This window comes from Electrophorus electricus, chromosome 13 (genome assembly GCF_041902795.1).
Source record: "Electrophorus electricus isolate QZ-2024a chromosome 13, ASM4190279v1, whole genome shotgun sequence".
Taxonomy (NCBI): domain Eukaryota; kingdom Metazoa; phylum Chordata; class Actinopteri; order Gymnotiformes; family Gymnotidae; genus Electrophorus; species Electrophorus electricus.
The window spans coordinates 2,697,801-2,715,518 of record NC_137509.1 but is presented as its reverse complement, the minus strand read 5'-3'; the positions used below and the strand labels follow the sequence as shown (position 1 = coordinate 2,715,518).

The 17,718-nt window shown below is 38.7% G+C and overlaps 1 protein-coding gene across 3 annotated transcripts; it reads right to left on the bottom strand.

Annotated features, from left to right (window-relative positions):
• Positions 1–4,645: 4,645 nt before the first annotated feature.
• LOC113591492 (uncharacterized) lies at positions 4,646–14,077 on the bottom strand. Of its 3 annotated transcripts, none has more exons than XM_027031992.3 (7): positions 13,598–14,077; positions 10,056–10,145; positions 9,468–9,585; positions 9,302–9,371; positions 9,010–9,064; positions 8,501–8,687; positions 4,646–8,212 (listed from the first exon to the last, which is right to left on the bottom strand). In XM_027031992.3, the coding sequence occupies exons 1-7, from the start codon at positions 13,810–13,812 to the stop codon at positions 6,488–6,490; spliced, it is 2,460 nt and encodes an 819-aa protein (XP_026887793.3). In that variant the 5' UTR covers positions 13,813–14,077; the 3' UTR covers positions 4,646–6,487. The 3 variants fall into 3 exon arrangements, with proteins under 3 accessions (XP_026887793.3, XP_081551039.1, XP_081551040.1); XM_081694913.1 differs by having other exon boundaries at positions 13,582–13,720; XM_081694914.1 differs by lacking the exon at positions 13,598–14,077 and adding an exon at positions 12,500–12,791.
• Between the last annotated feature and the right edge of the window lie 3,641 nt (positions 14,078–17,718).

Sequence of the window (17,718 nt, the reverse complement as noted above, 5' to 3'; positions counted from 1 at the left end):
TTGCACAGATTAAGCATGTTCTTCCAATGCCCATTTTGCACACGTTTTCAGATTAAATAAATGAAATAAATAATTTCAACATGTGTTTTTCCATACAAGAGAACCACGTGGTTAACATGGTGCCTTTTGGACATCGGCAGATCCAAAAGCCCAGTGACCAATAATACAGATGTGTATCACATCAACAAGTAATGGTGCAGTGATAATGAAAGTGATAATGAAAGTGATAACAGAGTGAACGAGGACATCTCATTTGGTAAATCCATTTAGCGTTGATTCCTCACATCTTTTCCTTGTTTCATCAGAGGGAGGAGTTAGGAGGTGAGAAAAGGAGGCAAGGAAAGGAAACACAGATGAACAATTGAAGTTCTGCCCTGTCATGTGAAGCCATTACTGTCATGGGGCACTGAAGAGTTTTTGTTTCTTTGTTTGTTTGTTTAAAGAATAGAAAATCTTTATTGTCATTGCACAGGTACAAAGAGATTATGTTTGCAGCTTCCTTACTAGAATGCAATGAAAAATTAGAAATGCAATAAGTAATACAATTGAGGAAATGTGCAAGTATAGCAGTCAAGTACAGTATTATAATAAAGTGTGTGGCAGTATTAAACAGTGCACCATAAATGTGTAAAGTAGCAGCAAAACCAGAGCAGTATTAAATGTGGACAGTCATAATAAATAACAGAGTAGGATGAATGTGTTAATTCCTAAAAATGAGGATGAGAGAATTTAACATTCAAGGTACATGGACAAAGGTTGTGTATACAGTGTAGAGTACAGTAATCTGTGTGTGGCGGGGGGGGGGGGTTCCCTATGATATTCTGTGCGCTGTAGACATTGTAGAACTTTTCCTTTCTTCATTCTGTGCTGCTCAGATAAAATACAGACATGCAGTATGTAAAGATCCATTCTGTGGTACAGTTCACCAGGAGCTGTTGGAGCAGACCAGTTTTCTTCAGTGTCCTCAGGAAAAAAGAACCATTGCTGTGCATTCTTGACCAGTGCAGTTGTGTCAGTGAACCATTTGAAATCTTCTGAGATGTGAATGCTGGGCACTCTCTCCACTGTGATCATTGATGGAGAGTGTAGTGTACTCATGATTTCATGACCTCCTGATGATCAGCTCCTTGGTCTTTGCGGTACTGAGTGGCAGGTTGTTCTCTGAGTACAAGCTTACTAGGTTATGCAACTCTGCTCTATAGGCTGCTTCATCGCCATTGGACTTCAAGCCAAGCAATGTGTGTCATCTGCCAATTTGGTGATGGTGTTTATGGTGAATGCAGGAGCACAATCATATGTGAAGAGGGAGTAGAGAGTGGGATCATTACACATCCTTGTGGTGTGCCAGTACTCAATGTAATAGTGGAGGACAGGTGGCAGCCCAGTTGCACCACTTGAGGATGCTTTGACAGAAAGTTCAGGATCCAGTTGCATAGTGATGAGTTGAGGCCTAACTGGTGGATCTTAGAGGTGAGCTTAATGGGGATGACTGTATTGAAAGCAGAGGTGTAGTCTATAAATAGCATCCTCATGTATGTGCCCTGTCCTTCCAGGTGAGTCAGGACAGTGTGAACAACAAGAGAGATGGCATCTTCTGTGGATCTGTTGGTTCTATTGGCAAACTGGCATGAGTCCAGAGAGCCAGGAATGATAGCTTAGATGTGGTGGAGGACCAGTCTTTCAAAGCACCTCGTTGGTGTGAGGGAAACCAGATAATAAGTTGTTCAGATTGCTGATGTTTGTTTTCAAACATAAAACATAAGTTGATTTTAGCTAGTTAACGCGCTAGTTTTAGATCTGAGGTATGAGGAATGAATGGATCTTCCACAAAATGCATATCAGAGAGGCTAAGTGTACCTTTAAAAGATGGATTTCAAAGTTTAGGTAACAACTACTTCCCCTGGGAAACCCATAATTTTTATTATAATTTCTAATGCATATAACTTCAAAAGCTGAGTATCTAAAGAATGGGTCAGATGTTTTCCCTTTTAAGAGTACCTCGACCCCCACCAACCTAATCTAATGATTGAATGGAGGACATTGAAATGGACATATCACTAATAACACAATGATGTTTACAAGTATATCTCATTGCACCATTGGATTTATAGTCGGTGGATTCCTCAACTGCTAAATAGTGCACTTTTTTACTACAAATCCAGCATGCAAATTCATAATATCAACAAGCAAACTAAATGACCTAGAAAAACGTAATCATATTCTAAATAGATAGTACCAACATACATTTCACATCACATACAACTTCTCCTGCACTCTCTATATTCTGTGTAATTATAGGTGACAAATTAAACTTTCTTTGCTTTGTGCTCCTCCAACTTTAGACATCGATATTAATAGGGTTCTGGGGAACAAATTCAAATTGAGTTCCAGTGAACATCAAATTGATAGATACATGAATACTTTGTTTTGAGAGAAGATTTGGCTGTTACAGTAGCAAAAGTGGAACACAGGGTGGGCACAAAACAAAACACAAAATTGTAACAAAATTGAAATAGGCATTTAAGCCATAAGATGTTAGCTACATCCACACAGGTTTCACAGATATGCAGATACATCCACACAGGTTCCATATTAGATCCAAAATGCCCATTGCTGTTTGGTCTGGTAGGAAAATGTCTAGAGAGGAAAGAACCAGAAATAAGAGCCACTGTCCAGGACTAAGCAGTATCTTCGTCCAATGATCCCCATCCATTCTGCAACTCCACCCCTTCCATTCATCTATAGGGCTGGACCACAGAAACAGCACATATGTTATAGATGACTAGACCTCATTGTCCTGTCTAAGAGACTTTGCAGACTTCTCAGGGATTTGTTTCATGATGTGGCTGGGAGTGTAAACCCGACCCTGCACTTCACCAGCTAGGGTTCACACTCAGGACATATCACAATAATGATTCACTGAAAACAAAGACTGTAAGGGTTGGCTTTTATGTTGGACATAGTTAACAATGAAAACTCACATTTCTGCTCACATGACATAGAACCATTCAATATGCAGGCCATTTTACTTAGTATTTGTATTTTTTTCTGTGATCTTTATGGCCACCTAAATTCTGTATCAGGCAGATATCTCTACTTAGCCATTAGTCATGCACATTAAAGAGACAGAAAACTACTATTTGGATTTTCAGTGATTTCAGACCAATAGCACTCGACTCCAGTTATGACGCCTATAAAGAAGGCAGATTTCAGCAAGTTTTGGGCGGTGGATAACTACACATTCATGGCACAAAGTGAATGAAGCAACCAGTGTTGAGGAAAGATTTCTATGATACCATCATGTCCAAGATCCAAAAGTGCTTCTCAAAAAGGATAATTGAAATCTGTCCTGATAAGCCATGGATCACTCCTACGATTAAAAATTCGATACACCAAAGGCAAACCTTTATTGCTGGGAAACACAGTTCTCAACCAAAGTACGACAAAACCAAGGTGCAAAGAGAGATCCAAAGAGTAAAGAAAGTGTCTTGGAAATTAAAAGTACACAGCACACTGAATTCAACTCCCAAAGGTTGGTACCACACAATTAAACACATTTTCAGGCAAAGAAAGAAGCCTGAAGTAATTAATATAGCTGGCGTAAATACTTTGCATCATTCATCAATTGCTAATGAGATTAATATGAAGTTTATTACAGTACCACAGTCCCTCCCACCACTGGATTGTGAAAAGTTAGCATTTTCTGCCATCTCACCAACTTCCCCACATTCCAGTGTGGAAGGTATATAGCAAATATTCTATGATCAATTGCTAAAACTCACCAGGTCCAGATAATATTCCACCCAGAATCCTAAGAGTTCACATGTGAAATCAGCACTCTACTTTATGACATCATTAATACATTCTTTAAAGATGGAGTGGTTCCAGCACAATGGAAAGAAGCAATTGTGATACCTGTACCCAAATCTACTCCTCCAAATACAGAATAGTTAAGGCCAATTTCACTAACCTAACTCCTCAGTTTTCAAAGATATATGAACACTTTGCTGTAAAGTGGATCCTAAGGGACATTTTGCCAAATCTTAATCAGATGCAGTTTGGGAGTAGGCACAATCATTCTGAAGCACATTGCCTTGTCAATTTAATAGACTATATGTACAAGCCATTCGAGATTCCAGACTCAGTATGTACTTTAATCACAACTAACATTGCCAATGCCTTTGACACCACTGACTATATCATAGCTGTTTTTCTCTTAGAACCTGGAATAAGATCAGGCATGGTCTCATGGATTTGTAGTTTCATCACCACTACCAGAAAGTGTACCATCAGAACGAGTTCTCTGAGTGGCAACAACCTACTTTTGGAGTTGTAAAGGAAATATATTAGGCACCATTGGACTTGTAGAACCACCCTGAGAGTTTCACAACATATTCAGATGCATGTCATATACACCAAATGCCTACTCTTGTCGAACGATGTACAGTTTGGATTTTTGCCAAACAACTGTGCACTTCCAAGTTCAGAGACTGGTTTCCTTCCAATAGACAGAGTGTCACAGGACACCAAACAAGAAACTCAAGCAAACATGACATCCCAAGATGTTAAACACAAAGATATAAGAAATCATCAATATCTTGTGTGTGTGGCTGTTGACTGAAAATGGAATATTGACAGCAACGTAGATTTTTAATAAAATCCAATTTATTACATTTTAATATCTTATAATCTTGTAGTTTTTAGAGGGTAGTTCTGCTCAAAATTCACATCTTTTTAAAAAGACCTGCAATGCTGCTGGATCTTAAATATGGCAAGTAGGCTATTTAGTTAACATACAGTCAGATATTCTCATAAACTTTAACTCATAATGAAGTCTTTGCAGTAGATTACATCACAAATATACACAGAGACAAAAAAAAGAGAAAACTTTCTTAAATGTGATTGAGATAGCTAGTCCACTACAGCACTGATAGGTAGAAAAATATGTGTAGCATACGCTGACTAATAAAAAGCTACATGAGAATTAAGCCCTAAAGATGGCATATAACTTGTGTTGCGAATTCTGTTTATGATGTAAATGCATAAGAGAGGGGAAGGGGGAAATGCAGCCATGAGTCAGCTTCATGCTGATCAACGTAAACTGAGCAGCTACCAAATAAATGTCACCTGTTGACAAAGTTCTACAGGAGTATTTGTCAGGGAGTTGAGAGTGGTAAAGTTTTGCCATGTAGCCTGACGTATTGTCTTTATCCATGGTTGGATATTTGGGTTTTTTATGTGGTCATACTGGGAATGGAGGACAGCTGCAACCAGGTGAGAGGTCAAATTAGGTTAACAGGTGAGAAGCTAAATTAGGTAACTTAGTCTGACAGGAGTCTCCCAGACATTTCACCGTCACCCTAACCAGCTGTTCACATTGCAGTGATAGCTTGGTGGTTACATTGATCATCGATCTGTTCTGCACATCGCCAGTGCAAATGCAGTCATTAAATTCCAATATGGCAAAAGTACACCAGATTCTACTTGGTGAATAGTCTGTCTTCAAATTGACTACTACCTCTTTTTTGCAATGAAAATCTAATTACAACTGCCCTTTAAACAGAAGAATCATTCTGTACACCATACTAACTTGCAACACAATCAGCACAATGACACACCCTACACACAACACAAAAGCAATAAAATACACCAATACACCACCACTATATGGCCTTAATCATTGCTGGCAAACACCCAGGGCATTTCCTTAAAGTCTCACTGCTGTCAGATGCAGAGCTCATTTAGATCTCATTGTTATGCGTCTATTTCAGTAAATCTTACCTTGATGTTTAATATTCATCCAATGTATAATTCAATCCTTCAATCCTTTTCAAAACAAGAGTATACTACACCTGCACATGCACACACAAATGTGCAGAATTTTATAGCCCTGCGTGTATTCAGCTGTTGAAGTATAAAAAAATCTTAGAATCATCCCTGGAGTTGCCTGAAAAAAGCCTTGTTGCAGCCAGAACACCTAAAAATATTGCAACTCAATATGACTGAATACATACACTTTTTTATCTGTTGTGTGTACACATTTCTGTGTATATTTTAAACCCCATTTATTCAGTGATTCACACTTACACACAAACAGCACCTTTATTTTGGAAATGCAGAAAAATATCTACTTTCGTTTTGTCTCGAAGAGATGTATTAGCATCATGAATGTAATGTCAGGGAAGTAAGGCACTAACTGGCACGATCGAAGTATTTACAAACTAATCAGGAATCACTTGGCCACTACTTTCTACTGCAGTAACAAGCTTTCTATCAAAGAGGTACACGCCCACTGGAACGTTCAGTGATGCAAAAATATTAAAAAGCATCCAAAACTGTTAGCCAAGTTTTATCTAGTCCATCAGTAAGTAATTTTGGCAGTTCCTGCTTGGATCTGAGGAACAAATACTCCTGTGGTCTGATGCAGACCAGCTTTGTGCATCTTATCTACTTACAGACCTCACATGCACGACAGTTATTTGCTCACTCAGCGATCATCACCTTCTACATGGTTTTGCCTTTTTGCTCGTTTTTTCCTCATAGCTTTCCTGATTCGGCCTCTTTGCCAGTCGTCTCCTTCAGAATCCGACTCCTGGCTTTCCTCCACATAGTCCGAGTTTAGGTTACACAGCGCCTCCTCCCCTTCCTCTACCCCCTCCTCCTCCTCCTCCTCTTCTTCTTTCATACTGGGAGCAGAAGAGCTCTTCCTCACTCGCTTTTTTTTCTGTAGATCTTTGTTCAATGTGCTGGAGGCAAACCTCTTCATAGGTCGGCCTATCTGTTTACTCTCCTCCCTGGCTGTTCTGGTCGAGTCGATGCCATGTTGACGCAGTAGGTGGTTCTTTAGACTAACGTTGTGGTTGAAACACTCCCCACACTGCTCACACATGAACGGCTTTTCCCCTGTGTGGAGACGCATGTGGGACTTCAGGTGGCTGGCCTGATTGAAGGAGCGTTCGCACACCTGGCAGGTGTAGGGCTTCTCACCGGAGTGGATGCGCATGTGCCGTTCGTATCTTTGAAGAGAAAGAAATTTCCTGTCACACATGTGGCAAATATATTTCTTTTGCCCTCTGTGGCTCTTCAAGTGTTGATTGCGTCCAATAAAGTCTTTAAACTTCTCCGGACAGTCTGGGCAAAGGTAGGGCAGTCCGTCTTCATTGTGAGTCTGCTCATGTTGAAGCTTTGATGGTTTTGTGTTAAACGCCATCATGCAGTACTTGCAGGTGTGTGTGTAGTCCCCATGCAGTCTACGGTAATGAACTTTCTGGCCAATCTCTGTGAAGAAGCGCTTACGACACAGATGGCAAGAGAACGGTTTGATCTTGTACTCGCACACATGACCCTTTTTTTTGGGGTCAGTCTCCACCCTGATTGTCTTATTGCAGTCCTCGCACACCCTGATTTCTGGGGGGTTTCCTGTGGCACCATGCATGTCTATGGCGTGCTTATGAAAAGTTATGATGTCGCTAAAATGAACAGAGAAGTCTTTGAACTTGTGGCACCCGACATCATTGCTAACTACACACTCCACACAGCCATAGATCTTTTGGTGGCGCCGAACCGTACAGAACATTTTAGCCACAGCATCACAGTCTATACACCAAATAATTGGCTTAATAGTGTTCTGGAATGGCTTTTGAGGCTTCTTGGCAGACTCTGCCTCAGAAAATTCTTCATCGGAGCTGTCTGTGGGCTCGTATGAGGAGCTCAGTGGACTCTCTTCTGAACCATCTCCCTGCTTTTTCATAGAGGTCTGATCGTTCATTTTCTCAACTAACTTTAACCCATTGTTCTCATCAATAAACACTTCTTTGTGATCACTCAACAAGGCAGGGGTCTCAGGGCTGGTTGGTTTAGAGGGCTTGTCTTTTCCTGCTGAGATGTTAAAACCACAGTCATTTTCACCGTTACTGTCTCCTTGGACAGAAGAAATAGAAACAGTGTCCTCGTGTGTCTCCATCAGGAGGCTCTCCTCCTCTTCTTTTTCCTCTTTTACTACAAAACTTGAGATGTCATTGTCAGCATCTGTATTGTCCTGAACAGTGCTGTTTGAAGCTTTGTCCTCATGCATTTGCACTGGGGGACTTGCCTTCAGGAGGCTATCGTCACACTTAACATTTGTGGCTTCCTGGTCAACAGTCAGAGGTAAGTTGTCAGATGTCTGCGGACAAATGTCATCACACGACAGGATCAAAGACATGTCAGTCACCTGGGGAGGAGAACAAATACACAAAAAGCTTTTAGAACTACAAAATATTTTCTCTGTATATTTTTTAGTTGAAGAATGAAAAAAATTCATTTGTGTTTTATCAGATAATAAACAGTTACAAAGAATGACTAATATGTACTATATGTACATATATGTAATATGCAATATATACAGAGAAAGACAGAGATTTTTAGGACCTTATTTGATATCACATTTGTTTGCGCTTGCTGTAAAAACCCATGTACACACATCAACAGTAACAAGCAGTCTTTGCCCGGACATACACACCTTCTCTTTTGGCATGTCAGCTGGTCGAGAGGTCCAGATTCTGTAGTTACAGCAGATTAGACACTCTTGTCTGAGTGAGAGACTCCCGCCTTTGCCTTTACCCCGCACACGGCACTCACTGGAGCATTCCAAACAGCGGAACATCAGCAACACCAAAATCTCCTTGCTCAAGATTGCATAACTGCTCCTGTAACAAAATAGTGACTATAAAAGTAGAGGAAAGGAAAGATAGAGTCCATTCAAGTCATAACATCCTACAACCTCTGGACAAAATACAGAGGATTTTGGTCTGCTGATTTTTATATTACTTTTACAAGTTTTAATTGTCTTATTTTCTTCAGTCTTAAGGGGGAAAGTAAAATAACATTTCTAACTAACCAAGCACACCAACATTAAAAATGATCATTTTTACTTGTACATTTAGATTAAATCTAAAATGCACACTTTATAGCTGAATCAACTAGTCTTTAATAAATGACTACAGCTGTGTTAAATATGAAATGACCTACTCTGATAGATTGCAGTTTCCTTCTTCATCTGGAGTGAATGGCCTCATTTGCACATCTGGGAGGGATGAAATCAAGCCTTTTTAAATGTTTGTTTGACAAGCTTTTCAACCTACAGTCAACCCTTCAGTTTGTTAATAATGGATTCTAGTGTACTCTAGACCCTTAATTTGTCCCGAGATAGTTGGACATTAAAAAGAATGTTACATGGAAAGATTAATGTCACCAGAAAGGACCGTTACAGCTTTTATTCTTCATAAAATTTATACATTTGTGAACAGAAGTCTTTACTTACCTTTTCTTTCCCTTTTGATTTCTCTCTGTGGACCTGACAATGGATTATTCGTCATGCTTCTTGTTAACTCCTATGACATTCATTGAAATCACAGAATGAGAAGGAGTAAAACATGCCGCTTTTCTCTAGCTTTTGCTGCCAATTTGTTGTATGGTGCATAACTTACCAACTCTATCTCCATCGGTGCATTGTGTTCATTTAACTGAAAAATGTTGGGTGTAATCGCCTCAACCCGTGGTAACTGGTTTTCACTGGTTTTCCAAACCTCAGATTCAGAATTTGCACTTCAAATAAACAAAAAGGTAAATGAATTCAGAAAGACCCAATGTTATTACATATTACTAACAATAATAACTGTATATTTTGGCAGTGACATTATTTGGGAGTTAAATTAATACATCTAAACCACATTTATAAGTTTATGTTGCTAATGTGTCTTTTTTCATATGCAGCACATTTGGTTTCCAGTAAGAACCAAATGTTACATTGGTTAGTCTGCATGTTGATCAACATTAACATGATGACATTACAGAAAAATAGCTGAGACTGACACAGTAGTAGTGTCAGGTAGTTAGGAGCTGGCCTCAAGGGTATCAAACTATTCTGCAGTTCACACTAAATCTTTTCCTTTCAGTTTTATCTCTTCTGAAGCACCAGTAAAGACCTTGAAGGCTCTACCATATGCCACAGAAAATGAGTTAGCCACATTTATTCCTTAATCCAAATCTTAAAATGAGGCAGGGTTTAAGATCACCTCTCTGTAGTTTCATCAACCGATTCATCTGATGAGGTCCATTCAGTTCTTGATTCTGTGAGGGATTTGTCTGGTCCTCCTTTTGTAAAGCTGTGAAAGCAAAATTAGAATATCAAGTAAGATTCCAACACCAGTTCCGGGAATTTGTGAAGTGCTGGCCTACGTGCAGATACACTCCCATCCAATTAGTAGTCATACCCAATTAGATGTTTCAATATAATATTTGGATTATATTTTAGTTACATTTGCAGTAATGATTTAGCATTTTAAGCAGCCTGCCTCTACACATTAAGCCTCTGAAATTGGTACATACAACATCTGACCACTATGACAATGGCTTTTGGATCCCACTTCTCTTATTCTACATACTTTCTCTAGACAGAAAATCTGTAGCTTTCAGGTTGAAAAGTTGCCACACCACATGACAATATAGCATTCTGTAAATTTGTCACAGCCCAAATATCCTCACCCCTCACAATGTTACCCTGGTAACATACATTACACTATGGTCATTTGGTTTTATATTGCATCAAAAGTGCAGTTAAGACTTTTTTACAATTCTGAATGCCAATTGTACCAGACATCTATCATGCATTTTTCAACAATAGTAATTTTAAAGGTCAAGATTCAAGAAATATCACTGGCAGTTAAGTAGGCGAACATAACCAGGCATGAAAACTTGAGGAGTGAAAAAGTTGACAAGTTCAGAAAACACAACCTGCTGTAGGTGAGTCCAAATGCATCCTCATCCTCAAATGTGCAATCAAAAGTTCAAATTCAAATCTGAACGCAGAAAATGTTCATTCCTATCAGGTTTCCTAGCATGACCCAGTTGGTCATATAGCTACTACACCATATGCACAGAAAACCTGTCACTGCCGGCCAGAAATTAAATAAATACCTTTTGGTTTTATTTGGGTAATTATATGTATAGGAATAACTTCAAATATCCAACAGCTCTTTATCTACCAATTCTGAACAAAGCACGAGGCAGAACTGTCTAACTTACATTGTCCATTCCACCTTAAATCTAGTTTATCAGCTTTTCTTTCTCCCATTAAAGTTGGCGAGAAAATATGAATAAAAAGCCAACTATAGCAAGCCAACATCAACCAGATATTCTTTTTACTGGTGACGTTCAGATGAAATCACAGCTGATTAACTGCAGTTCCCTTGACCCACGTGATTAGTATATAAGTTATAAAAGCACCGTACCCAGCGACCATGTGGAATGGAATGCACTAGTTTATGGTGTAGAGCGGTATGAATGACTCTGCACATGCACAAATGAGTACATTTGCAGCCTGCAGAGCATGCGATTGTGGGCAGCTCATTAAATACGGACGCAGACAGGCCATACTATTGGTATGTAAAGAGTATTTAAAAAAGTATAACAAAAACGCTTGTAAAATTAATTAACTATTCAAGCGAATTCCGGAAAAAGGAAACGGGTTTTCATGTGGGCTAAAAAACATTGTAAAGATTTTTTTACAATTTTGATCTGCCTTCCATGCCTACCCATGAACACAAGGCACACCACTACGAAATGTACCTTTGTGATAGTGAAATTATAAAGCTATAAACACTTTTAAAAATCATCTCCTAATGATTTGCTGCTATGAGAATAATCGACTGTTTCACTGTCCAACATTTCTTTGTAATGACCCCCCATATCTAGCATAGTTGGAATGGAGTTTGATGCAGTTGATCAGCATTACATAGCTACACTTCTCTGAAGGTAGTTCATCCGAAGTATTACTTTATTCAGCACCATAAGTGATAAAGATTTATGTAATTTAAGATAATTTAATTGAGGTTAATTTTATTTTATTTGGGATAACTTACATACTTGTCCAGGAGGAAGGTCACTAATTCTATGTCCAGTTTCATACCCTTCGCATGTAATAATTCTCTCCATTTCAGAAAAGCACTCCCAATGTTGATTCTTGTTTTAGCATGTTTCTTGCCGTTAGGTTTTTTGCCAGCACATCGTGGCTTTTTACCCAAAGTAGAAGTATGTCATTAGGCAATGTTACCTCTCTGTTGTTGCTGGGTTAGTATATATCGCTTTTGGAAAAAGTTATAAAATGAACATAAAACGAGGTTAACGAGCCTGCTGGGTTCTGAAGACAAATGGCAACTAGCTATCTATAATCCTGCTGACTAGGTTGTAAACATCGTTAGTGAGCAATGGTCCAACATTACTCCATAACGGTGATTCGTCATTAGCGCTACTTTACCTAGTTAGGCGACTGAAGACCGTAGCTAACACTACGTAAAGCGGGTCACAGATTCCGTTTATTACCTCTTTATAACTATCGATTTTGTTACCTTAAAAGCGACCTTGAGTCTGTAAAAGGCGCTATATAAATTAAACTTAATAACAGTAATAATGCTACTAATAATAATGATAACGACAATAATAATGTTATTGTTGTTGTTACCTGCCCAAGTGGAACGCAGCTAATTCGTCGTCCAACTTCACGCCCTTCGCTAGTAGTTAAGTTTTTCAGCACTGAAAAGCACCTCCAGTGTTTGCTCTGGTTTTATATTATTCAGTGTCGTTGTGTCATTTCACGGCAGAAGAGTTTACATTGCCCAAAATATTTTTGTGACGACGTCTTTCAGAATTCCGCTATGTCTGACTTAGTAACGACCAAATATAAAATATACAATTTGTGTCTAATCTGTTTCCGGACCGCTACAAGCAATGTTGGTTTTGAGCGTCGCGTCTACCCGAAAGTGTTGATAGTGCAACAAAAGCCCAGTAGCATGGTTCCGCCTACGACGTTCACGGTGTCTATGTGCTTTGCTCTTATATTTATTATCTTACATTTATTAGCATTTTATTATCATTTTAATGACTAGGGGACATTGAATATGATACTTGTTTACGTATCATAGTTCGGTTATTAAAAGCTCCGTCCAAATAACCCGAGATCTTACTTTCTAATCATTTCAGGCTGTACAGGTTCAGTTGAACTATATTTTTAAGGTATTTGCATCCATAGGCGTACTTCTTTAAAACGTAGCATGAAGTACAACTCCAAGTAGCTTTTTACAGAGGGTATTCGATTTTAGCCGTAAAGGTTCGGCAGGTTTTCGTAAGCAGGAGCAACCCGGGCTCCACTTGTTTTTCTTCTTCTTAATTGTTGTGTATTGATAGGTTTTATTGTGATTTATGATTTCTAACGAATTTCATCAATCGTTTCTCCATTATTATGTGTTTTTAGCAAGGGACTTTTATTATGACCTAACTTGATTTGCTGTTGTGGCCAGTAGTGCTATAATCGCAATGCCTGTAGTTTTTTGGTTAACCTTTACCCGTAGATGATAAACAACGCAAACTGACTGTCCAGATACCAAAGATACCTTCTACTGTGGGCTAATAAATGTAAAATTACAATCCTGGTAGCTATGACATTTTAAAACAGTGATACGGGGAAAAGGTTATGCCAGTTTTGGTAACTATGCCCATGGCCATGTTCCAGCTAAAGCAATCAAACAAAAAGAGCATTTAGATTACCTGTAATCTAAATTACCTGTCCAGTAGAAAACCGGCAACTTCGGCGTCACTCTGAAAACATTGGTCCCTCATCAGCGATTTCCATTTGGGAAAGGCCACACCAATATTTATCCTTGTTTTCTGCCGTCGCCTGTCGCGATTTCGTTTTGCCTCACGTTTTCGCGTCTTTGAACACGAGTATTCACCCTCCCTTTCTTTTACCTGTGCTAAATAATACATATGATCCTCCATTTGTCAAATTTAGTTGCTACTCAGCCACTGTAGCTGGTCCACGTATGTGCGCGCATGCGGAGGCGCGGACCACTACTACTCCGTGTTCTGTATTTGAAGGAGGACTCTGCAACCCTGGACACTGGTAACAACCACGATTGTCATGTAATAGCGAATGCTCCCAAGAATAAAACAGAAACGCGTTGAGAAAATTACACCAAGCAACGTATTTATCTACGTTTAGCGCCTCTCGTCAGCCAAGTATCAGACGGAAGAGTCTCGACACGGCGCGTTTGATGACATCATTGCGACAATACCACAAAGCGCAAAAAAGGAAATAGAAAATATATTTTTAATTCGTTTTGCCCTACTGATAATTAAATAAGAAACAATTGAGATTTTCAGTGAAATGTTCTAAGTCTAAATAAAACCCATTACAATAGTACAATCGAGATAAAAATTTACAAGTGTAAAAAGAAGGTGAATATAATATAAGAAAAAACATTAACTTTTGTCTGGAGTTTGATGACATGATAAATCTAACAGACACTCAAATAGATATAAGGCTTTCCTAGATCTAACCAAGTTTAGTGGATCAAAATATAGTGAAAATGAATTTAAAACAATAAGATGTGGGAAATTAACAATTAAGAATTAACATATGCATAAAAAATATCAAATGTACCAATGTAGCTATATCCTCCATTATGAAACCAAATCCAATAGTGCTATAAGTCAGGAATGACATAAAAAAAATCTTCCCTGAACACATTCTTCACATTACAAGAGAACATCAAATGTTGAACAGTTTATATTTCTGTTATGCAAAATAACATCAATTTGAAGGTGAGGGGAAACGCACCTTGGTGTGGGCAGATCATGAAAATTAATCATTACATTTCTTGTCTAAGAAAAGGCAACCTTCAATGGACAAAAAGAACAATCTAGGGCAGTGGTAATCAAATCTGGACCTCAAATCCAAATCCATTCTTGGATTTGATTAAATGATTTGTGTAACTGGTTGGCCACTTTAAATATAGATAATTTAACTGGAAGTTTACCTGGAAATCACATTTCAGTAGAAATTCTTCACCTCAAAATCCAAAAAGATTTTGGAAAGTAGGTTAAACTAGAAATTTGCATACTACCTTATAAAACATTGTAACCATTTCAACTTCAGAGTATACCATTCACATTATAAAATTCAGTGGCCTTCATACCTCCAGTGATTGAACTATATCTCAATTTCTAATATTCTTATTATTATTATTATTGTTATTAAGAGTATTATTATTATTAGTAGTAGTAGTAGTAGTAATAGTAGTAGTAGTAGTAGTTACACATATATAACACACAATGCTTTTACATACACTCAACATAACTGGTGAGAAGTGGCAGCCAGTCACACACACTATACTCTCTTCTGGAAATCACAGCCCCCTGTGGGACTGCATCAGGCACAAGAAGGGGAGGGAGGACAACATCCAGGACAGAGCACTATCCATCACTGGGTATGCAGACATACAATCATTCATACACTCACATCAGGACATTTTTAAGGTTACAAATTCCCTTAACCTCCATGTTTTGGATTGATGTCATGATATTATTCAAAAGTCCTTTATTATGCCCATATCAGAGAACATGAGCTTCAACAAGCCATCCAGATTTCACTACCCTTGCTACATCAAGAGAAGGCTCATTAGATTTAAGCCCCCCTTTTCAGAATCTTCACCCAATGCCTTCAGGACTACCTTTTTGAGGGTGCATCATTTTTTTCTGAGAAGGGTCTGGATGCATTCTGGAGCTGGGTGTTTCTTGCCATGTGGCACAACAGGCTATATAGAAAGGAATGCCTCCTGATGATTTTAATGGTTCCTTCTCCATTGTTTTTAGTGGCTCTAACTGATTCTTCCTGCATCAGTTGGCTCTTGATGAATGACAGCAGAAGCATATTATTATGGTATCGGTTACCGATAATATTTCTCTCAAAACGGACTGCTCATACTGACAGATGCATACACTGATAGTACTAAAAAGCAGTTTATTTATAGCTAGTCCTGTTTTACATTGTCCTAAATGTGTGATACCTTTAGTCAACTACATTTCATTTAGTTAGCAGTCATCTTTAATTGAATTGTAGTATGTCATGTGACAGGCTTAAAATAAAGACTATCTACATCATGGTTTGTTATTAACCCATCATTCAGTTACTTTACATGAATGTTTGATAATCAAATACAACAGTTAAATTTGTCTACAAGGTTAGCATTGGCCACTTGAAGGACATTATAACTAATAAGCTGTAAGACAAAAAGACACTTCTGAACTTGAATGGTAAATCTTTATTACAGTAAAATCACAAATTAAACTGAGGTGTTAACACACAAAAATAATAATAATAATAATAAACACTCAACATATACATTTATATGTACATACATACATATAGTTTTATACTAAAATGGAAAAGAACAATGACACCCCTTATTTACATAACATACATTCAAAAATGTCTAAATTAAATATCTAAATATTTATGTAGCCATAATCCAAAGTACCCTGCAACAACGTCTGAGAATCTGAACAGATAAGACAATTAAGAAAAGTAAAAGGAGATAGTTACGTTAGACATATTTGCTGTTGCTTCAAGGTCCTCTATTAGCCATAACCGCCAACACTCTGACCGAGTTAACACTGTGGACCCTGCTCACGCCTCCCAACCTAACACATTATACGATGCCGTGAGCAGGACTTATTGAGGGGACACCCCCTCCATACCAAACCTGCACCCATGTGTTTTATTCTTTTCAGGTCGTACATATGTTACTGCTTATAATCTCTGTGGACACAGACTTCCATAAGTCTTGAGTTGTCCACTTTCGCAACAAAATCTGCATGCTGGTCTCTCACTTCACTTACTATGAAAAGATTAATTAATCAATTTACCCCCCCCCCCCCCAAAAAAAAAAAAAAGCAAACAACCTCTACTCTCCAGGCATATAGGTATATTAAAAACGCCATAACTACCAATCGTGTCATTACAGTACAAATAATTTTTTAACTTAGCCATAGCAGCAATCCCACCTGGGGTGTTGCTACCACATAGGAGTACGAAGAAGCCTACTGTGAGGGCGTTGCTTTCCTAAAGGGTTCGTTCCACCCCGTGCAATGTAACGCTCTGCTACAGGACACCGCTTGACTACGCTGGGGGGGGTTTTACCTCGAAAGCGCCGGACCCGCTAGCATTATGTCGAAGCTAAGAGCAAAGCACGTTAACTGCTCAGTTGTTGGATGCACAGACCAACACAAATCGCTACATCGGCCCCCAGCCTCCGAGAACAGGAGATCTGAGTGGATAAAGTTTATTTTTGATGGCAACGTCCCAACTACAGTCGGCAAAAACCTGTACGTGTGTGCTAACCATTTTGTGTCTGACTGCTTTACCAACCTGGGGCAATACAACGCAGGCCTGGCTACGAAAGTTTTCTTAAAAGAGTTATCTATACCGACTGTCCGTGGAAAAAGTGCATATGAGGGAAATGTAAGTATTTAAAAATAATTCTGCTAGCTGTGCGTTCATTTTTGCCATTTAGCAGTAGCTAGCGCTAACAGTTGTATTAGGTGTAATTGTTTTGAAAAGTTATAGGCGTTAGTTACTGCAGTTACGTTAAAGACCACCTCCGACGGAATTTTTTTTACCTTGTCGGCTAGATAGGTAATATGTCCAGTTGGTGTTCTTTATGTGCTGGAAGTATAGACTGTATATACAATAAATCTATTGCTGTAGTTCTATCATGAGCGAGATATTCAACGCCATGGCTGAATGTTTCCGCTTTGGAACTGTGATGTAACAATGAGAATCTGAAAAACGCGGCTTCATACCGTCACTGTTTCATACGTCACATAACTAAGGAACCAATCCGG